The 23,377-nt window shown below is 48.9% G+C and overlaps 2 protein-coding genes across 4 annotated transcripts in view; both read right to left on the minus strand.

Moving 5' to 3' along the window:
* The window catches only part of LEKR1 (leucine, glutamate and lysine rich 1), a 55,526-nt gene extending 48,629 nt beyond the window's left edge, over positions 1 to 6,897 (minus strand). For all 3 annotated transcript variants that reach the window (XM_069865132.1, XM_069865131.1, XM_069865135.1), the window contains exon 1: positions 6,796 to 6,897. In XM_069865132.1, the coding sequence (XP_069721233.1) occupies positions 6,796 to 6,843 (48 nt within the window). In that variant the 5' untranslated portion in view covers positions 6,844 to 6,897. The remainder of the gene's footprint in view (positions 1 to 6,795) is intronic.
* A 1,660-nt stretch (positions 6,898 to 8,557) lies between these two features.
* The window catches only part of KCNAB1 (potassium voltage-gated channel subfamily A regulatory beta subunit 1), a 155,484-nt gene continuing 140,664 nt past the window's right edge, over positions 8,558 to 23,377 (minus strand). Inside the window, exon 15 of the transcript XR_011338108.1 lies at positions 8,558 to 8,568. The gene's annotated coding sequence lies outside the window, so the exon portion shown is untranslated. The remainder of the gene's footprint in view (positions 8,569 to 23,377) is intronic.

The following is a 23,377-nucleotide window of genomic DNA, read 5'->3' on the forward strand; positions in this document are numbered from 1 at the left end:
TCAAATGCAAAGCAGGGGAAAAGCTGAGTTTGGAAGGAACAGAAAAGCAAAACTGTCAGAGCTCTGCCTACAAAGGAACTGTGCTTGTCCTCAGCAGTGAACAGAAAAATCAAACGAGGAATAAAACGCAAACCAAAGAGAAGGTACTGCAAGTACTGTGCCTTTGGTCAGCCTGGACGGGGAAACTCAGGGCAAACAGGACTCGACAAGGTGGCAGAGGGATACTAAAAAAACCTGCTATTTGAGTTAGCATGGCAGTACCGTGTGCACAGTAACATAAAAACAAGCTCACCAAGGTCAAAGTGCTTGAACTAGTAAGGTATTTGATCTGTAAGATTTTGAGCTAATGTTCTGATAGACATCACAGCAGATGCTATAAAGAAAGGAAGAGACCTATGTCCAGAACAAACTGTATCACCAGGCAGCATTTCTAGCTGTGATATTCCAGCAGCTGTTCCACTACAGCATCTGTGGGAGTAGTTTCAGCTCTGAGCCGAGTTTGGTTTTGGAAGAACTAATATTATTCCATGGTTACATAGATTTCTTTAGCTACCAAGGTGAAGAACTGAGCCAAGACAGATAGTCACTCAAATTACATGTGTCTGACTCAGTACCGTAAGCATCTGTAAAGCATAAGTTATCAGAAAAAAAAAAAATTACTTCAGTGTCCTGGACCATTTTTAGCCTTTTGAATGACAAGTATTTATATCATTTCAAGTTGACCAAATAACTACAGGGAGCGTCAGCTTGTGCACTGCTATTCTCCGATACTTCAGACTCTACCAACAAAAAATACCATGATGAAGATCTAAATTCTTGTTAAAAGAAAAATAGTCTACTTTCTCGCTTAGCAGTGCATTGGCATTACAACATCCAGCATATGGATCACTTATGCTAGAAACGGTCTGTTACAAGCAGCTAATAAATAGCCATGACTCTTAAACGCCAGAACTTAAGTCCTCGGCTAATGAGATGCTTTTAAGAAGCATTGAATACGTTTCTGTGCTTTGCCAAAATCAAAACACAGAGCCATGAGCACAGATGTACTCCTTGTACATTCATTTTACAGTCCAGGGGAGGGAAACCCTACGGGAACTGCAGCACGCACCGTCCTCCTTGCCTCACCCAGTGCTCCTCAGGCACCCAAAGCAGCAGTAACAGTTCCTGCTCCCTCCCCAGTTTTCTGTCAGGACTGAAACTGCTTTAGCAAGGACTGGCCAAATAACACAACAAAAGAAATCTTTGTCCAAACTATACTTGTAGCAGAACAATACATAACACTCAAGAAAATATTTTTGTAAATATCATGATGCTGCAGCTAGGTGCTCTGAAATTATTTATTTAATATATATTGATTTTTTTATTCTACCTTTATTTCTTTCTACCTTACTTGTTTTCTTTTTGGTTTACTCCTCCTCTGCCATGCTACTTTTGTTTCTCTCATGCTGTCTGTCCCTCTCTTAACAAACTTGCTAAACTCTATCACGCAAAAAGAAGTGATTACTCAAACCACTCAGCTGATATTCTAGGTAGTAAGTGGAGTCTTCTGTTGTACATGCAAAACTGAAGAGTTACTTCATTGAAATTTATCTTTTTTCTATTATTCAAAGAATGATTTTTAACAGTCTCAGTAAAAACTCCACTTCTTTAAAAAAAAAAACAAACAAGTTCATTGTGAGTCAAGTTTTCAATCAGCATCTGGTCATAAAGTAACACAGATTGCAATGTTAAGCCACGCCGCACACATAATTATTTGCTCAACTTCCATAAAGCAGCAGTTGCAAAATAAACATCATAATACTTCCTTTGACTACATATGAATATTGTAGAAAAAGGCTTGGGGTAAAAACAGAACATCCTGCTCTCAAAAGTTTCATTCAAAACATGCCCTGAAATAATCAGTTTGTCACGACAGGAAACAATGCTCGGATTTCAGGTAGCTTTAATTTTTTCCTGCCTGTGAGTAAAGCAGCCTAATGAATCATAAAAGGCTGTGCTACACTGCTAGTTACTGCACACACTGACACAAGCCCTGAGAATACCCAACACATGTCCAACAGGCCATGCAGACCTTCCTGGTACTCAAAAGCTCTTTCAGGATGCGTTACAGCAGTCTCCAGCTCTCCAGAACAATACAGAGCAGAGAGTTTTCATAAACTGAGCTGCAGTGCATCGCAGCAAAATGATGCCTGTACAGACAAAAGATATTTCAGCACATTGTTAACTATACCTGTGCCTGACAATACTGATTTTTTGCATCTATAGTTGTAGAGGTTGGGAAGCCCCTCCTCCCAGGTACACCAGCTGCTTGGGAGCCAAGAGATACTGCAATCCCTCCAATTCCAAGCATACTTGGAGGCCAGTTGCAGTAAGGGTACAGAAAAGCTTGAATATAGTGATTACAGCCCTAACTTTATGAGAAAAGCTTGAAAATAGTGAATACAGCCCTATAAGCAGGGCAAGAGATCAAAATCCTGTGCTGTTCCAGGTGGCAACCAGTGACTCCAGAATCCTCACCTTAGGAAGAGAGGATCATCATCCAAGTTCAGCAGATCTGCTTTCACAAAACCTCTGATACCACTCTACGCAGCAGTAACAAAGCAGGCTGCTGTTACCACCTGGGAACTGGTTTTCCCAAATTAACTATGGGCCCACAGCTAACCAGTTCACTGTCGAGAGCCTTCCATCTCTCCAGGCTGTAACATGTAGGCTTACACCAAACATAAGCAGATCTTTTCTAACATTTCCAAAGCATGTAACAGTCACTCAGAATATTCACACAGGTGGAGCTTTTCATCCCAACAAAATCGAAAAGATAACAGTGATGCAGCCAATACTGAATATGTCAGTAGGCACATGGGCAACCCATGAACATAATCTTAAGAAGTATTAATGAGGTACATGAAAACAAGACTCTAGTAAGACTTCCTGCCATTCTGCATGTTGATACTACTGTGCTCATCTGGAAGGCACAAATGGAAATGATGCTGCTTCTAAAACCCTGTTGATATTTCAAGTACTAAATACATAGCTATGTTATTCACTTTTGTGAAGCTAGTCTTGGTGGACAGGACAGACTCCTTAGCTAATTAACACAACTGGAACTATGCAACAACTTAGTATAAAAAAATAACCCTAGGTTCAAAGAGAGCAAGAAAAACTGATGATAACACATCGTCCTCATAAAGATACCATAATGCACTCAGTCTATAGCACATGCAGCAAATCTAATGAGTTCATGTGGCACAGCTTCCTTCAAACCTTGCAGAGAAAGCCAAATCTGATGACTTCTAACATTGACAAACGTGGCTCAATGTGATAACCAAACTGCTAATGGGCAAACTCACAACTAAATTACTTTTCTGAAATATTTTTGGAAACAAACCATGATTTAGATCCTTACTAATAATTAATTCCAAAGCAACATTCAACTGTAAATACCAAAAAATACTATAAGGTTTAGTAACTGACATGTGGATGTTCATTCTTTTTTTTCGTTTAACACCCATGTTACAAGGCTTATTGTGTGCAAGAGGTATCACAGCAGAAGGACTGAGGGGGAGAGAGAGCGCGCGAGAGAGAGAAGCAGGGTCATGTGAAATTCTTACATGACTCTCTAAGGCAAAATTGATGAGAACCTGAAGAACATAAGTCCCTTCACATGTGTCATTTCATTAACAAAATACCAAGAAATCTCTTCCCGTCTAGATTAAGACTTCCTCTAAAATTTAATAAATTCAATAAGCATAGTGGGCAAACCAGTCTGCAAATGGTCTACTGATATCTGCTTCTGCCGTGATATCCACCATGGCTTTACTCTAAAAGGTCTTCCTCTCTGACAGCAGAGCAGTCTGCAGAACAGTCTGTTCCAGGACAGCATCAGACGCTCCTTCCTCCTTCCCCTCTCTGTACTATCCTCTAGAACAGCGCAATGTTGGAGGCAGCTATGTCACTGTTCCAAGTACTGATAAGCACCATGAAGCTCCATCCATTAGGAGCATGAAGGAGAGGCACAAAGAGAGGTTCAGCCTGCATCCTTTCTCTTGAGACAGCTGCTTGATGTGCTCTCAGCACTACTACCCAGCCTCCAGTGAGCCAGCTCCAAACAGCACTTAGCAAGGGAATATTCTTCATTCTGCAGCTGAAGCCACAATCCTTAACATGCACTCTCCAGACACACATCTTCCTTTGGCCTGCAGGCTGCACATTGGGAGCATGTGTTGAGTTTGGCAGAGCAATCTACAGCTGGCACGAGTTCTGCATATGTGAACAGCAATCTAAAATAAAGATTCCAAAAGAGATGCTATAAAATCCAAGAAGCAGAGAACGTGACGGGAATAAGGACATCTGTACATGAAAGGTAGAAAATACAAGGACAGGAAATTGTGAGAATGACTCTTAATCAAGCTTTTTATCTTGTAACTGCACTACAACTACAATGCAAGTCAGCTGTGTAAAGCGACAAGCGGCCGCAGAGGATGTGTAAAACCCCAGCACTTAACTGATCCCAAAATCTTGGGCTGTCATTGCCTCAGAGCTCACATATCTCACTTGGAGGTGACAGGGTAGGATGGGACGGGAATATAAGCCTCTTCACTTACTGGTCTAGAACTACTAACATGTCTCCTGCAAAGAGATCTTTTTGTTAAAGGGCTGCTGCGGAACTGAAAGAGATCTCAAGAGAATGCCTGCACTCCAAAGCAAAAGCTCACCTTATGTGTCCCCCACAGAACCACTGGAGGAATTCCATAGCTCCCCTGGGTGGGCTGCTCCCATGCTTACCTACCCCTACACCGAGAGTTCCATCATGGTCAATCAAAGCAAACCCAGGAAGACAAGAATAAGTTTAATTTACAGCTGGAGATGAAGGAAAACCACCATCTTCCTACATGTGTGAATACTGTTACTGTGCCCACCCCTGTTTTCTAAGATGAATAAACCCAGTTCTGTTACTTTTTCCCAGAACAATAGGATTTTTAAGCTCTTTACCATTTTTGCATTTTTTCTATGTTTCCATCAGTCACATTATTTTTCTTAAAGCCTGCAGCTCAGAACTGACACCTCAACAACCCTGAACCAAGGAACAACAGAGGCCCAGGTTTCACATGCCATTCCTATATTAACACATTTAATGCTTGCTTGCTTTGTAATACTACCTTGTTAATATTATTCTGCCCATGACCTGATAGAGGCCGCAATGTTAAGTCTGGCAAGTGGCAGGGAAGCTTAATCAGCTGTTATGTATTTTGTATTGATGCATTGCACTGACTCTTTAAAAATGCCTTATTCTTACTAAGAATGTAACTTTAATGCTGTTCCCAGAGTGCTCACAACCCCTCCTAGATTGGCATCAGAGTGTTCCTTATTGGAATCTAAGCTCCTCGGTCAATGAGGAACAGCAGACACTGACATTCCTACTGAATGTAACAATGCCACCTCCTTTCTGTTCCCTGTCTGTGCCTGCACTCACACCTGCGTCCTCCTTGTGCTAGCACTTGTGTAGTACCCTGATTAGGAACTGGCTCAGGAACTAACCCAGATGAAAGACAGGCAGCTGAAGTACCAGCAAACCACAGCCATTAAGTCATTAATGGAAATACTCGGCAGTACTAGATCCAGAACAATTCCCTACTGTACTTCATCCAAGAACTGGTACAACTGGTTTTTGTGAAACAACTTACCCTGTTGATGCTTGCAAACTAATTTCTAAATAAACAAACATATCTGGTATCTTTCCTGCTACTAAAAGAGCTGCTGATGAGTCTGTCAATTTCCCAGGGTCTTCCCCCTTCCTCTCTGAAGGGCAAATATTTCTTCTCATTTCCTTTGGCTATCTTACCCATCCTTGAATTCTCAGAAATTGTCACTGATGGCTCAGAAATTGTCTCAACTGGAATTTTCCAGGAAGAATCCTTCCAGGCTATGCTAGCCTGAGTACATACAACTTCTAAATTACTTGTTGCTAGAGACATACTAAAAAAAATTAGGAGAGTGGGGTGTTTTATTCCCAGAGTAAAAACTTCATAGTGGTACAAAAAGCAAATAGTGTTCCACTTGTCCCATTATAGAACGGGTATGTTCCTTTGCAGTGTTCCTATTGGAGACCTCATTGCTCTCTATAACTACCTGAAAGGAGGTTGTGGAGAGGAGGGAGCTGGGCTCTTCTCCCAAGTGACGGGGGACAGGACAAGAGGGAATGGCCTCAAACTCTGCCAGGGGAGGTTTAGGCAGGAAAAAATTCTTCACAGAAAGGGTCATTGGGCACTGGCAGAGGCTGCCCAGGGAAGGGGTTGAGTCACCTTCCCTGGAGGTGTTTAAGGCACGGGTGGACGAGGTGCTGAGGGACATGGTTTAGTGTTTGATAGGAATGGTTGGACTCGATGATCAGGTGGGTCTCTTCCAACCTGGTTATTCTGTGATTCTGTATCACTGGTGTGTAATTACATGTCATGTATAATGACAAAACCTTGACCATACCCAATCTAGAAACAGGACCAACACGTGCCAGATAACCAACCAGTGTTCAAAAGACAGAGAAGGGTTCAAAGGCCTACAGGTTATCCAGATAAGTCCTGGCTGCCCCCTCTCTAGAGGTGTTTAAGGCCAGGTTGGATGGGGTTTTGAGCAACCTGGTCCAGCGGGAGGTGTCTGCTCCCCATGGCAGGAGATGGAACCGGATAGTCTTTAAGGTCCCTTCCAACCCAAATCATTCTACAATTCCATGAAATACTCCTAAATTCCTGCAGGATTTGGTCTACAAATATTGCAGGTTTTTGCACTTTCGCTGTTTCATACCTTCCGAATTTCCTCGGGCAGCGGGTGAATGGGGCTGTGCCGCTCCATGGCCTCCCGAAACTCTGCGGCGGGGTCAGGGGCGCTGCCGGGGGTCACAGGGAGGGTCAGCCCGGGGCAGCCGAAGCGACGCGCGGTGAGGGAAAAGCACCGGGGGCGGCCATTTTCTTACCGCGGCGTCCTCCGTCACCACGGCAACGGCGCGTCACGTGGGGCGGGGGCGCGTCACGTGGGGCGGGGGCGCGTCACGTGACCCGGGCGCCCCGCGTTCGCTGGGTGTGTCACGTGGTCCGGGTCCGCGCAATGGCGGCGGCTACAGGGGCTGGGACGTCTCAGACCCCCCCCTACACCCCCACAGCCCTTCCCTGCCCCTTAGCCCGGTCTCACCCACCAGCCTGAGCTAAACTGAGGGACTGGGCATGGCAGAGGCGCGCTGCTAGGGCTGGAAAAGGCGTAAGTGGCGATGTGTGCTCGCAGCCCAGAAAAAAACGTACCCTGGGCTGCATCCAGAGCAGCGTGGGCAGCAGGGAGGGAGGGGATTCTCCCCTCTGCTCTTGTGAGACCTCATCTCGAGTCCTGTGTCCAGTTCTGGGATCTTCAATTTAAGAATATTGAACTGTTGGAACGGGTCCAGAGGAGGCCGTGAAGATGATGCGAGGCCTGGAGCCCCTCTGCTGCGAGGACAGGCTGAGAGTTGGGGTTGTTCAGCCTGGAGAAGAGAAGGCTCTGGGGAGACCTTAGAGCAGCTTCCAGTGCTGAAAGGGGCTACAAGAAAGCTTGGGAGAGGCATTTTACAAGGTCTTGGGGTGACAGGATGTGGGGGAATGGCTTTAAATTGGAAGAAAGGAAGATTTAGACTAGACATTAGGAAGAAATTCTCCATAATGAGTGTGGTGAGGCCCTGGCCCAGGTTGCCCAGAGCAGTGGTGGCTGCCCCATCCCTGGAGGTGTTCAAGGCCAGGTTGGATGGGGCTTGGAGCAGCCTCATCCAGTGAGAGGTGTTCCTGCCCACAGCAGGGGTGTTGGAACTGGATGGTCTCTAAGGTCCCTTCCAACCCAAGCCAGTCTATGATTCTAAATGCCCCCAGTGGGGCTGCAAAGGCTTTGTTTCACCCCAGTGCTCCCCCTCACTCTGGGGCCAGCTACACCCCAAAACACAGGCAAGCACTCAGCCTCTGCACGAACCGGCTGTGCGCTGCCGGCGCCTGATGAAAACCACTTGGGTTCACAGTGAAGCAATAAAAACAAAATAAATCAGGAAAAGATGCGAGAATCTGGAGTTTTCAGCACAACACCGTGCAGATGAATTAACTTCTCCCTTTCACCACTGGTTATTTTATCTGCGGACTCTTCAGCGTGGGTCAGAAAACCGAGCTGCCATGAAACCTGTTTTTATTGCATCCTAACAACTGCCACAACAGCCACCTTTGTCCCCACAGTCCCCTCCACCTCAACCTGCCACCAATATGGATGAGGAGCCACGAGCACAGCAGCACTGGGCACCTCCCAAAGCCCATTTCCAGCCTGCCAGAAGCAATTCCTACATGCCCAAAGCATTTTCTTTATTCCCAAAGTGACTTCTATATGCCCAAAGCATTTTCTTTATTCCCAAAGTGACTTCTATATGCCCAATGCAATTCCTACATGCCCAAAGTATTCCCTACAAGCCTCGTACAAAATGATACGCCTCTCCCCTAAAAAAAAATTAAATAATAATTTCGGAACAGACACTAAAAACTGGAAAGGGGCCACAGTGGAAAACAAGGTGACCTTCCACTGGCATTGCTGACCTGATTTGATTTATGCATGACTCACTCTTAGCTGCAAAGGTTCAGTCTCTGGGGCAGTTCAGTGCAGGGCAAACGTCTTCCAGCACAGCACCGAGCAGCTGAACACAGAATCATAGAATCACTAGGTTGGAAAAGATCTCTTAGATCATCAAGTCTGGCCATTCACAGAATTCATCATAGAATGCTTTGGGTTGGAAGGGACTTAAAAGATCATCCAGTTCCACACGTACCTTTTGCCATGGGCAGGGACACCTCCACATCAGCCAATATGGAATAGGGATGTTTTTTTGTGGAATAGGTTTATTTTGGTAGAATAGGGTTTTTTTGGTGGAAGAAACAAGCAAGGGCTGGGGGGTGAGGGGAGGAGGAGAGCTCGCCGTTGAAGAAGATGTTGGATTTTCTTGCACAAAAAGGCAAATTGCATGAGTAGGAGCTGCTGCAGGGCTGGAGGGAGGCGAGGCGGGGGTGCCCGGTATCCTGCTGGCCCCCAGCCCTCGCGTGTGTCGCCGCCGTGACCCGCTCCGCGTTGCGTGCCGAGCTCGGCGCTGCGCGGCCGCCTTAATCCCCGCCTTGGCAGACACCGGAGCCGCGTGCCCTGGCTTCCTCCCCCCTCCTCCTCCTCCTCCTCCACCACAGCACCTCCTTTAACCCCTTCGTGCTCGAGGAGAGCGGGGTGCGGATGGAGTGTCTCAAGGGGGAAGGGGGGGAGGCGTGGGAATGTCACCCATCGCACCCGTGCACTAGCCTATCGCCCCCGGGCATTCGTCCCTAGCAAATGTGTGCTCGCCCACTGCACCCGTGCACTCGCCCATCGCCCCAGGGCATTCACCCATTGCAAACGTGCACGAGTCCATCGCAAACGTGCACTCGCCCATCGCCTCCGTGCATTTGCCCGCTGCACCCGTGCACTCGCCCATTGCAAACGTGCACTCGCCCATTGCAAACGTGCTCGAGTCCCTCGCAAATGTGTGCTCGCCCACTGCACCCGTGCACTCGCCCATCGCCCCAGGGCATTCGCCCATTGCAAACGTGCACGAGTCCATCGCAAACGTGTGCTCGCCCACTGCACCCGTGCACTCGCCCATCGCCTCCGTGCATTTGCCCGCTGCACCCGTGCACTCGCCCATTGCAAACGTGCACTCGCCCATTGCAAACGTGCTCGAGTCCCTCGCAAATGTGTGCTCGCCCATCGCCCCAGGGCACTCGCCCATCGCCCCAGGGCATTCCCCCATTGCAAACGTGCACGAGTCCCTCGCAAATGTGCGCTCGCCCATCGCCCCAGGGCACTCGCCCATCGCCCCAGGGCACTCGCCCATTGCAAATGTGCACTCTCCCACTGCACCCGTGCGCTCGCCCATCGCCCCAGGGCGTTCGCCCACTGCAAACGTGCACTCGCCCCTCGCAAATGTGTGCTCGCCCACTGCACCCGTGCGCTCGCCCATTGCAATCGTTCACTCGCCCGTAGCAACCGTGCGCTCTCCCATCTCATGTGCTCAGAACTCGGAGTCAAAATAAGAGGTCGGAGGGGGGGGGTGTGGTGGTGGTGCTGTTTAAAGATAAATGACACATAAAAGCGAGGGGTTCCGTCGCGGTGCCGGGGCGGGGGGGATGCTGTTGCGTGTGAAGGGCGGCTCGCCCCCCGCGGAGGCGTTTAATTAGGAGCGGCATTAACGAGCCGGGAGAGGCAGCGCCTTTGATGGGCGCGGGGGGGCCCGGCCGCGCCTTGCCGGCATATGTTCCCCTGCGTGATGGTGGCGGGGGGGGCACAGCCCGGCTCGCACGCGATGGGCGGCTGCGGGAGGGGGACCCAGCCGGGGTGGGGGGGAGGGATACAGTCCTGGGAGCCGGGGGGGACAGGGGGATCCAGCCCTGGGGAGGGGTGGGGGCAGAGGGCATCCAGGCCGAGGGGGGTTGGGGCTGAGAGCATCCAGTCTTGGGGAGCCTGGGCTGTAGGGCAGAGAGGATCCAGTCTGGGGGGGCTGAGAGCATCTAGTCTTGGGGGGATATGGGGAGCCTGGGCTGTGGGGCAGAGGGGATCCAGTCTGGGGGTCTGAGAGCATCCAGTCCTGGGGGGCTGAGGGGATCCAGTCTGGAGGGCTGAGAGCATCCAGTGTTGGGGGCAGAGGGGATCCAGCCTGGAGGGCTGAGAGCATCTAGTCTTGGGGGGATATGGGGAGCCTGGGCTGTGGGGCAGAGGGGATCCAGTCTGGGGGTCTGAGAGCATCCAGTCCTGTGGGGCAGAGGGGATCCGGTCTGGGGGTCTGAGAGCATCCAGTCCTGGGGGGCAGAGGGGATCCAGTCTGGGGGTCTGAGAGCATCCAGTCCTGGGGGGCAGAGGGGATCCAGTCTGGAGAGCTGAGAGCGTCTAGTCTTGGGGGGCTGAGAGCATCCAGTGTTGGGGGGCAGAGAGGATCCAGTCTGGGGGCCTGAGAGCATCCAGTGTTGGGGGGTAGAGGGGATCCAGTCTTGGAGAGTGAGGACATAAGGGATTCAGTCTAGGGGGCTGTGGGGATCTAGTCCTGGGGGGGGTGAGGGCATCCATTCTTGGGGGGCAGAGAGGATCTAATCCTGGGAGGCAGAGGGCATCCAGTTTGGGGGGTCTGAGAGGATTCACTGTTGGGGTGCTGTGGGGAGCCTGGGCTGGAGAGGGTGAGGGGATCCAGTCCTGGGGAGGGAGAGGAAGACTGAGGGAACAGTCTTAGAGGACTGAGGAGATCCAGTCTTGGGGGGCTGAGGGGAGCTGGGGCTGGGGAGGAGGGCGTGGTAGGAGGATCAGGTCCTGGGGTGTTGAGAGGATCCAGTCCTGAGGGGCTGAGGGTAGGTGGTCCTGGGGGAGTTATTTTTGGTTTTATGCAAGCTTGTAAAAGACATGAGGTTTGGAAGTAGGTGATCCTTAAGGTCCCTTCCAGCTCAAACCATTCTATGATTCTGTGACTGAGGAGATCCTGTCCTGGAGGTGAAGAGAACGTGCCAGCCTGGATGCTCATGGCGGGCCCTGAGGGGAACCAGAGCAGAGGAGAGGCTGCTCCTGCCACACTGCTCGGAAGCAGCTGTTTCCCCCCTGCGTGAACCCCACACGAAATCCCCACTCGGTCACGGTCCTCGCGCCCTGGTCCATCATCCGGGGTGGCTCAGGAGTCCGGATGTGTCTCGCCCGCGTGGCGTGGCAGCGCGGCGCTGTGCGTGCCAGCCCCAACGAGCGGGACCGCTGGAGAGCAGGTTCCAGGCGGTACGAGCAGCTCCAAGGACAAACCAACGGGCGAGAAATGAGTGCGTGACATGCAGCAGTCATAAGCCAGCTATTTCCATTGTTTTCTGGCAGGCTTTGTACCTTCTCAAACACACGTGGAAAGCCTCCCGCTGCTTAGAAATCCCAACCCAGAGGAGCAAAGTCCGTGCCAGTGGGCAGCTAGGGAAAAAAAGGCTGATAAACATGAACACCCTCATCACACGAAGTTTGACGGGCCAAAGTGTATGTGTGAGGGGGCAATAGGTGTGCCTGCACCTGCAGAATTTACTACGTGGAAGAATAGCCATACTTTTATACCAGCTGCCTTGTTTCAGGCTGTTCTTTTTAGTTGTTCAATACAAAGATCAGCACAGGGAAGCATTTTTGCAGCGTTGTCTGAAAATAACTCCTCTGGGAAGCTGCTGGCAGTTCCAGTTGTTTTGCTAGGGAGGAGCAGAGCTGAAAAGCTTATCGCTCATGCTTATCGCTCAGACCCGCGGTGCCGTGGGTCCGTGGGGGCTTTGCGGAGGAGCAGGAGGGGTCCCAGTGCTGGGCCCCGCAGCAGAGGTTGACGTGAGGAGGAGCGATAGCAGGAGACGTGCAGAGGGAAGGGTGAAGGGAAGGGCGTATGGCAGCAAGGTTATTTCTGGTGCTGCGTGCACATCGTGTTAGTTCCTGTTTTCAAGCTATACTGTTCGGTAGATTTGTTTGGTTTGCTCTGCTCCCCCCCGCAACTCCTACCCTGTTTGCAAATGTCACAAGGACAAAAGCACGATGGGAGAGAGGTCCTGGTGGAAGGATGTTTGGAGGAGGGATCTGAATAATATGAGGGCTACCTGGCTATCAAGGTCAGGCAGGTTGTTCCATGCAAAGAGACAGCGGTAGGATAGAGGCTGCAAAGCAGTGTGAAAGTTATAATACCAGGAAAAATGAGGGGGAAAAAAAAAATCAGCAAAAGGATAAAGGAGCAGGCTGCTGGCATTATGTGCAGAAGGGCAGAGGTCAAGTGATGGTACTGGACGCTGAAGGGAGTGTGGTGCCAGCCCTAATAGCATGAAACAGGAGCGTGCTAATGACAGTGGGGCATGCGAGGCAGGAATCGGATCATGAGGGAGGAGATCCCAGCACTCCTGCTGTGACATTGCCAAATAAAAGTCAGGCTTTTGGCTGCTAGAGCACATGAGGTGAATCAGAGAAGGAATCTTTATGATTAAGCAGCAGCTGAGTGCCAGAAGTGAAGAGCTGTCAAGGATAATACCGAGAGTTTATGTGTAGAGGACAGTGGGTTTATTTGCCATGATAGAAAAGGATTTGAAAGGGAATACAAGAAGCTCATACTGAGTCTGAGTTGGCAGCAAGAGAGCTTGGGAAGGGTGCCAGGAAAAGCGTCACAGATAGGAGGTGAAGTGAGAAAGGAGTAGAAGCACAGAGGCTGCTTCAGCAGTTCAGAACAGGCACAAAGGGCATGAGGGCACGGACAGCCAGGGCACAGAGGGCATGAGGGCATGGACAGCCAGGGCACAAAGGGCATGAGGGCATGGACAGCCAGCTAGCAGGACAGGATTTGGGGAGGAAATGATCAAGCAAAGCCCAAACCCCTGGGAGAGCAGTGCAGAAGGCTTCAAGGCTTTGTTCTTTATCTTTAAGGCATTCAAGAGTCTGGGCTTAGCATATCTAAAAGATCACCTCATGCTTTGGGACAAAGACATGGTGGCATTTCTGGTGGCTCCTCGGGCAAAACAGAACTTTTACCCTCAGGGTGAGGTTCATCTGTGCAGGGCTCAGCAATTTCCCAGGCTCCTGCTAGGAAGCTCCCACGGGAACTCAGAAACCCCATAAATCTTTTCCCTTCCCCCCACCCCGTCCTCAAGAAGAGTGGTCTGCTTTTTCCTAATTTAAACACATGATCTGTAGGGAGGAAAACGTTTATACCGTTGGCTTTAAAGAAAAAAAAAAACCAAAACCCCCACAACCCTGAAAATCCTGCCAAAATAGAAACTACACACAAAGCTCTCCCCACTGAAAGAGGGAGAGGATGGACGAAACAAGACAGATGTTACTTAGTGAGCTACTGGAAGAACTATCAGGCAATGAAGAAGGAACTGTGGAGTCATTGTGAAACAGGAAAAGATAAAGAGGGAAAAAAAAGGAGGCCTGGGCGTTCAGAGGATGGAGTGTACTAGGGAGGATGGTGAGGCTGACTTGAATCTAGGAGGCAAGATCAGTACGTGCACTTCATTCTGAGATGCAGCGTGCAAAACTGACGTGTCAGTCTCCCAGGCTGCAATGAAGGGAATGGGATTATGTGTATGAATAAGGAATATTGAGGTTTGCAAGCCCCAAAATTGTATTGTATTGTGGTATGTACTGCTGAATCTGTTCTGGAGCTTTTTCTTGGGCGCCACTCCCTCTCCTGATGCTATGGGCAACCTTTTGAAATGCTAAGCAGCAGCATATAGTACTTTGCAGTAGATTAGGCTACTCCTTCCTCCACTTCACATTATTACCTCATGATTTGCGATTGCAGTGTAATGTCCTGGCACATCCTGATAGGAAGATGCAAATGTTGCATTTCCATGGCATGGCCTGACAATTTAAATTTATCTCCCACAAAGAGATAACACCCTGTGTCTGTTGATTGCATGCTATTGCTACAACCTTGTCGTTAAAATAGAGCCATATACTTGGTGTGTGGAACTCAGATGAAAATAAGATAAAATTAGATTTCTCTTGCTCTGCTTTGAAACCTGTTTCCTCTTCCACTCATCAGTTAAACCCATTGACTTCAAATGGGGCGAGGTCAAGACCCTATCTGAAATGGGGGACTGTGTTTTTGTTAGCTAAAATATAGGTAAGTACAACAATGTTATTTCTCAAATCTAAAGATAGATACTAGGGTAGGTGATGGCCAAGTGAGGTTGACTTGATTCTGCTCCCTTGCCCCTGGTGCTGCCATCAGCAAGCACATGAAATGACAGAGGGCTCAGCAGCCACAGCCAGTGGCCACCAAAGGTAACTGGCATCACATTGCGGCTCTGCTGCCGGCTAAGAGTCAGCCCCTGAGAGCTCAGGTAGTTAAATGAATCATGGCAGGCATCCCCATCATCATGCAAGCTTGTTTATGAGAGACCTGGAATAGAAACTGGGCAGACATTCCAAGGTGGTTGCTTTAGGTCTCCTGTAGCACATAAGAAGAGCGTGATGACCTGCTCAGCACACAATTCATTGCTCTCATTCCTGCAAATTACATGTCAGCAAATCATGATTTACATAATTGCTTTGCTAGTTGTAATTATCCTGTTTGGTTAAAGAAAGGAAATTTTAGACAAAATGCTTGTTTTAAAAGCTCTAGATTTCTTTGCCATTTGTCCTGTAAAAAAGCTACTGAGGAACGGGCACAGTTTTCAGCAGAAGACCCAGAACTGTCGAGGTGTTTGTGAGTGGAGACTGCAGTATGCAATCAGAGGTGTGCACAAAGAGGTGTTCTGTCCCTGCTAAAAGCATGGTACTGTGAGGGGCTTGGGCTGCAGCCTTTCCCCAGCAGCCTGCCCTTTGCTGGGCTCCAAGATGTTCAGCACAGGCTGCCCAGGGAGGGGGTTGAGTCACGTTCCCTGGAGGGGTTTAAGGCACGGGTGGACGAGGTGCTGAGGGACATGGATTAGTGTTTGATAGGAATGGTTGGACTCGATGATCCGGTGGGTCTCTTCCAACCTGGTGGTTCTATGATTCTATGACCTTGACTCTGCAGTCTTCTTTCTACCCCACTTTGCCCCTGGGAAAGGTTCATGACAGGTTAACGTTCAGCTGCTTACCGGAGCTTGGTGCCGATGGTGTAAGTTGTAGCTGCCTAGCAGCTTGTCTCTAGGGAGGAAGCTGGAGGTCGGCAGTCCAGGCACAGACACGTGTCATGATGTGCAGGGCAAAGTGCTGCCGAGGGCTGAATCCAGCTTGTCTGACTCACCTGACAGCAGCAGGGCTCCTCAGGAGAGCGGTGAACTTGACCTGTGAGAGGAAAGAGATGATTGTGAAATTGGACGGCATTTCTCTGTCACTATGGAGTCACTAAGGGAACAGACATGTTTTCTTCCTGTTGACATAACATTTTACCCTTAACTTTGCACCTATCTCTGAGTGAACTTCAGCCACATTGACACACCATGGCTATAAAACTTGCTGGAGCTTTTTTTATGGCCTGAAATAAAGATGGTCCGGGGCAGGAATGGGGTTGGCTGTGCTGAGGGGGCTGCGGGGCATGCGGCTGCATCGTGGTGGGCTGAGAGGAGATGTAGCCATGGCCTCCTCTTTGCTGAAAGCCCACTGAGCCTGCAGCCACTGAGGTACAAGGAAGGGCAGACTGGAAGGCTGCCCAGATACGTCACAGGGGTGAAACTGCTCCCCAGGGAATCTGGAACAGCAAGGTACAACCTGTGTTTCATTGGTACACGTGGAAGGGTGAACCTCACTGGAAGTCAAGCTCAAAATGGGGTTCCACTGGAGTGACTAAGGGTGCTGCCACATTTTCTGAGTCCCTCTTAAAGCACAGTAGCTCATGGCTTAAAACCAAAGGTTCTTCGTTCAGGACTATACACACTGACATCATGGTTGGACTCGATGATCCAGTGGGTCTCTTCCAACCTGGTTATTCTATGATTCTATGATCATACCACACAGGGGACATTCACAATGCATAATCCACAATTGGTTCACAATAGCGTGAATAAAATAGAAGTACACTTATTCCTAGCAGTTGTGTCAAGTGCTTCAGTGATCCTCCATTTCATTGCAGAAACAATTACATTGCCAAAGAGTTTCCATTTCACGTTGTGAGGGTGACGAGTGGCAGCGTCCCCAGCTGCACCAGTAAGAGCAGCAGGCTCCAAGCATGGGGCTGTCACAGGGGATTAGTCACGTCCTTAGCCACAGGAAAGGTGGGGAGAAGAACAAATCTTGCATCCTACAGTTCCTTCACAGTCAATGTTTGTCTTCCCTGCAGATTACAAATTTACACAGAAAGGTAAGCTTCCTGACCTTCACCTGATGGCCTTTATCTCCAAATGCGAGAGAAAAGGCTGTGGTTTTGTTCTGCAAGGTGTGCAGAAAGCCATAGAGCGAACCCATCCAGCTATTGGCCGCTTCCCTCAGCGGGGGCTGAGGTGCCTGGCAGCTCCGTGGGTCACCACACTGGGACAGAACGTGTCCCAGCATCCTCACACTCCTGCTCACCACTCCTCTGCACCAGGGCACCACACTAAACAGTAGAACCCCCCTTTCTAGGATCCAAATCAGAGATGACTCAAAGATCTGGGGAGTTCTGCAGCGCTTTGCCTGCTGAGCTGACATTAGTGCGTGCGGACTGAAAGCATTTCCATGCTGCTGTTTGCTTTTTTGCGCAATATCCCTTTGAGTACACTTTACAGTATCTTGGTAGATACTGTAGTTAGCTACTCAGCGTAGATTCTTTAAGTACAACGGCACAGCCACACAAACTGAGGATCAGCACTTCCTACTGGGGATACAAGTCCCAATCTCCACCCTGAGTTTAAAGGCACATTAAATATTTATATAGCTGTCACACCTAGAGGCCCCATCAGGATTAAGGTCCACAGTACTTGGTGCTCTCAAAACTTACGATAAGAGCCAGTCCCTGCCCCAAAAAGAATGCAGTCCCAGCTCAGGCTCCCCGACTGCCCCGGCGTGGTTGTTTACCTGAGCTGCCCTGCCATGCCTATTTCATAAAACTTCTACATAAAAGAGCAATTGAGTTATCAGTGGTACTGAGGGGTGAAGGTTTTGTTTTAATGCCGTGTTCCGGCTCCTGTTTGTTTCACAGATGATGACCCCCCACTAACAACGCCAGCTTCTATAAGATGCACCGTTCCTGAAGTGGGCAGGATGGGAGCTGGGAACAAACTAAACCATCCAGCACAGGGGGTGTTTTCTGCACTGAGAATTAGCTTTTCTCGTGTAACAACCTTTTCCCCATTGCAAGAGGAGGTAGGAGCACAGTCCTTGACTGTGGGAGGTCCACATTCAATTCCTGTTCCTCAGACATCCTGAGCAAGGGACTCTGCTCCTTTCTTGTGCAATGCCTTATCTCGCACGCATGGCTGCTTCGCCCAGGCGTGTTTGCAGGCGTGAGTACAGTCAAGGAGGCAAGACTGCCTCAGGCAGGTGGGATGGACCTGCTTGCTCACTGCCAGGCATGGTGTTAGCCACTGGTTTCACAATTAGAAGAGGCCTCCGGAGCAGCGAGGCAGGAAGCAGAACCAGTGTCTGGAAGTGACTAAGCCCAGGAGCTGGGATCTGGTGAGAGGAGCAGTTTCTGGTCAGGGCAGCCTGACATTGCCTGCAGAGGAAATCCTGGAAGCAGGTGACCTTGAAGGGAAATGCAAGGGTGGGATTTGGACCTCTTACCAGCTGGGCCAGCAGTGGCATCAACAGGGCTTGTCTTCTGTCTGTTGAAATCACAGAATAGTTAGGGTTGGAAGGGACCTTAAAGATCATCTAGTTCCAACCATCCCACCCAAGGACTCATCCAACCTGGCCTTAAACACCTCCAGGGACAGGGCATCCACAACTTCCCCTGGCAACCTGTTCCAGTGTTTCACAACCCTCATGGTGAAGAAATTCTTCCTCATGTCTAATCTAAATCTGCCCTTCTCCTTCTCTAGTTTATATCCATTCCCCCTTGCCCTGTCACCACAAGCCTTTATGAATAGTCCCTCTCCAGCCTTCTTGTAGGTTCCTTTCAGGTACTGGAAATGCAGCCTTGCGGGTAAATAAGGTCTAGTGCTCAACAATCCAAGCATGTGAGTAACATGTATATATCATCTTTATCCACATCGGGAACATTATTGAACATCTTCCTCTAGCACTTGCTCCCCAGGGCGCCTGCTGTGTCTGAAGTGCTCAACTGTAGCACAACAAAGCAAGTGAGGCAGAGCTCACCTTTACCTCCAGCATGACTTGTGGCTCATAGTACACCAAGGGAAGATCCTCACGGGAGGCACTGGGCATAGCGCCGAGGTACAGAGCCCGATGCAGTGCAGCACTGCAGACCAAACTGCTGCTACTGCTGCATTTGTGCCTGGCTGCTTCCCATCACCTGCTTATTCACGTGCACGTTCCTGTACATTATCCTGCTGCAGCACAGCTCAGCAAGGAGCACTTGGCATTTGTACCAGCGTATTCATTCGCTGGGACTTCATTAGCCTCCAGGGATTTGCTTGTGAGGTGAATGTAGGTCCTAATAATCTGTTCATAGGCTGCCGCCTCACATTCTGTGTGTGTTGCCAGTGGTACAGAAATCGCCTGGCCTGATTAGCCAGCATGTTTTAGCAGGTTATCCCAGAGATCCCAGCTCCCCTAGAAGAGCACTTGCTGGGTGACTGGGGAGGTCTTCGCTCCGAGCTGCTCTGAACAGAGCTGCCGAACTTTGTCCCCTGAGAAGGGAGTTCATCCCGCCGAGATAAACCGAAGCCCTTGTGACCCCTGTTCCAGGCACTGGCTGTCACAGTCCTTGCTGGACCACGTCTGAAAGAGCTGTGTCTTTCTGAGGGAACTGTGCCCGAGAGTCGGTACGAGGCACCGAGGACCTTTCCTCGGCTGAAATTGAGCTGTGCAGAGCGATGCCGTGCACGCTGCAGCTCTGCGCTCCCCGCACTGCGTGTGCTCCCTGCTAACCATGAATGTCAAAGTGCCCGGAGCTGCAGTTTTGTTTATTTTAAGGATGGCAATGACTAACATTTAAGTATCGCCTTTCAGAACTCTTAAAAATAGAAGTTAAAAAATCACTTCACGTAATCTTACCACATAATACCTTCCTGGCTGGGAGGAAGAGACCAACCACAGTAGCAACAGGACATGAGTGTTTTGGAAATTAACTGTGATCCAGAAAGAAGCATGATTACATGTTATTTATACAGAGCCTCTTTCCTTCAAAGATGGCACAAAAAGTGGATCAATGGAATGATTCCCTTTTCACAGCAAAGCAGAAGTGGGTTGCTCAGACAGCAAGAGAGCTGGAAGAGGATCCCGATCCTCCAGTTGATTTAGGCTGGACATTAGGAAAAAATTTTTCACAGAAAGGGTCATTGGTCCCTGGCAGAGGCTGCCCAGGGAGGGGATTGATTCACCTTCCCTGGAGGGGTTTAAGGGACGGGTGGACGAGGTGCTGAGGGACATGGGTTAGTGTTTGATAGGAATGGTTGGACTCGATCCAGTGGGTCTTTTCCAACTTGGTGATTCTATGATTTCAACCTACTCAATTACAGCTTCCTGTAGAACGACTGCATACTGACAGTTCTTTGTAAGGATGAGAAAATAGTCCTTTCCCTGCTTTCTTGCACACCAGCATTTCCCAGCCGTGTGCATCATCAGTGAATCAAATCAAGATAAACCTAGTCTCTCGTTTCCAGTTAAGCCCTTCGTGACATAAGGCACTAGAGAATATGTCACGGAACCAGCGCAGCTGATCTGGTGTGTCATTGCAGCAAAAAGGAAATTAAACCACATACAGATTTATGAAAGAAGGCCCGTTTTTGGCACCAGGCGAGGATTTCCTGGCTGACTGCTAATACCAAAGTGCAGATCATCTATTTTATGTTAGCAAAGGGAAATCCCAGCAATTCATGCCATAGCACTAGAATGCAGCATTCTAAAAATAGCATTAAAGAGCTGGACTGGAAACAACAATAAAAACAAAAAAGAAAACCATGTCTTTTTGTTTAGTTGCTTTTTTGAAAGCCAGAATGCTAAATTCAATCCCAAGAGCTAATTTCAAAATGACAGGGCCTGAAAAGCGAGATGAGAATATCAAAATATCCAGCTGGCTTGAGTGGGACGGCTGCAGGAGCCTCTTCTCCCTGCTTGGCACAGTTTCTGCTGTCCAGCCCTCGGTAATCGGCCACTCTCCACTGACTTGGGAAGTGAGGACAGACAGGGAGAGGACTGGGGGGCCACGGACAGCCTGACGGTAAAGAAGACACCCCCTGGTCTCTTCTTCACTCTTTTTTATTCATGGATTAACCTCTCTGGGCATTTCTCCCAGAGGTCTAATTCTCCGCTTCCTTTATACATAGAATCATAGAACCACCAGGTTGGAAGAGACCCACCAGATCATTGAGTCCAACCATTCCCATCAAACACTAACCCATGTCCCTCAACACCTCGTCCACCCGTCCCTTAAACCCCTCCAGGGAAGGGGACTCAACCCCCTCCCTGGGCAGCCTCTGCCACTGCCCAATGACCCTTTCTGTGAAAATTTTTTTCCTAATATTCAGCCTAAACCTCCCCTGGTGGAGCTTGAGGCCATTCTCTCTTGTCCCGTCCCCTGTCCCTTGGGAGAAGAGCCCAGCTCCCTCCTCTCAGGTAGTTGGAGAGAGCAATGAGGTCTCCCCTCAGTCTCCTCTTCTCCAGGCTAAACACCCCCAGCTCTCTCAGCCGCTCCTCGTAAGGCCTGTTCTCCAGCCCCTTCACTAGCTTTGTTGCTCTTCTCAACAAAGAAGTGATACCCAACATCTTTGGAGGCTTCACTGTCTCCCAGAGGTCTAATTCTCCCCTTCCTTTATACCCAACATCTTTGGAGGCTTCACTGTCTCCCAGAGGTCTAATTCTCCCCTTCCTTTATACCCAACATCTTTGGAGGCTTCACTATCTCCCACTGGTTTAGGCATCCCTGCACTCAGTCCTCCTGCTTTGCCTGCACCAGTGGACACGGTAATGAGAGCTTTCCCAGAGCTAAATCAACGTACGACCAATGCAAATGCAAGGAAGCCCCAACCAGGGCACAGCGCAATTTAAGGTAACTGGGTTTCAAAAGCAAATTAGTGAAATCCATGCAGTTCCCCCAGAGCCAGCATTCAGCCTGTGCACTGTTTGGAGGAAGTGCACTGAATTAGGTCCTATCCTGCAGTGAGCCTAGTTCAGCAAGACCTGTCTGGTACAGAGCAGAGTTGTAGGTGGAGATAAGAGGATGTTCTGGATGAGCAAACAGGAGGAAATCATGGCAATTTGGAGATGGGTAATCCGGGCTTCGTGGCTTTTAGTATTCAGGTTTTTATTGATGCATCTCATTGTATGATTCCCTCACACAGAACCATCACAAAGGACAAATCAGCAATTTAAGTATGAAAAAATATTCCACAGAAGAGGAGAAAAGAACAGAAATACTTCTGAAGATGAGCGCAGAAAAGGAAAGAGAATATCCAGATAGGCCTGAGACTTTCCAGGCCTTCAAGAACTCCCCACAAATGCAGCTGTCTTTCATTTAAAAAAAATAATGAGTGGATTATTAAGATTGCATACTGTCTCACGTGCCCCAGCAATCACCTCTGTAAATGGGTGTTCTGTGAGAGGATGGCAGGGGGGCATCATGTAGAAGACAACACATTGCGTGCTGGCGAGCAGCAGCAGCAGGTGGAGTTTGTGGTGGGATTCCAGTTGGATGAAATGCTTGCTACCACACAGCAGTATTTTTCTATTTAAATATTTCATTTCCTTAAGATTTTCAAAACTTGGTTCTTTATAAAGGAGAGTGATTTCCCACCCTCTGTGTGCTTTATCCTGGTTTCATCATTGCTTTTCAACTGCGCTCGTTTTTCCCTTATAATTAATCCACATGGATACACGTTGAATTCAGACACTTCCCTGTTTGCCCTGCAAATCTGTAGTGTTTATTCCGATGCAACCCAGACCCCTCGCTCCAGGGTGCGTATGGTAAGACAGGAATGAGAAACAGCATCACTGCTGAACCTCCCTTCCTCTTGCAGTTACATTCCCTCAAACCCACAGGGAGAAGAAGAAATAGGGAAGAATCTTTCCTCGCTGAGGGCCCTTCAAATACCACTGGGAAACCGCACATGAAAACACATCTAATGTTATCCCACCATAACGTGGGAAAAATCAAGCATCCCTAGGCCAGGGAAATGATGTCAGGGGCTGCAGGTTTCTCATAGCTGTCTTAAAAACACAGCATCCTTAAAATACCAGCTCCGTTTGCTTGAGGATGGTTGGGATGCGGAACATTGTCCCGAGAGATGAGCAATCCTCGTAGCGTTGTTGTTCCAAGGAGGTTTTTTGGGTGTTCTCCTATGCACGACTCCGTTTGCAAACACTGCTTCTTTGGCAGGTTGGGATAGCAAAGTTTATGAGAATTTCTAGTGGTTTTCCCTTGGAAACAGAATTTCTCAGGGAATTATACTGTTTGAGTGGAAGAGGTCAGGACCATGCAGCGGGATATTTGTACAGCTGGCTGATCAGATTGCCTTTGTATGGTTTTTCCAGAGGTCTAGTTATGCATCGACCTACCAATTCATTCTCAACCCTGACTCATTAAAATTCATTAAGCAAACACTTTGGTATAGCAATATCCAGGATTACTTTTCCATATTTTTTAGCATTCTTGCTAATCCATAAAATTTAGCAACTCGGAATGAAAGCCGCAGCAAGAGCTAAGGGTCCTGTAAAGGTCTGCTCCCCACTAGGTGTGCATAGACAACCCACATCAACATTAGCTGGCCTTCGACAGGCACAGCAGAAGGAAATGCACCCTAGAAGAGAGAAAAAT

The sequence above is a fragment of the Phaenicophaeus curvirostris genome, chromosome 10, assembly GCF_032191515.1.
Source record: "Phaenicophaeus curvirostris isolate KB17595 chromosome 10, BPBGC_Pcur_1.0, whole genome shotgun sequence".
NCBI lineage: Eukaryota > Metazoa > Chordata > Aves > Cuculiformes > Cuculidae > Phaenicophaeus > Phaenicophaeus curvirostris.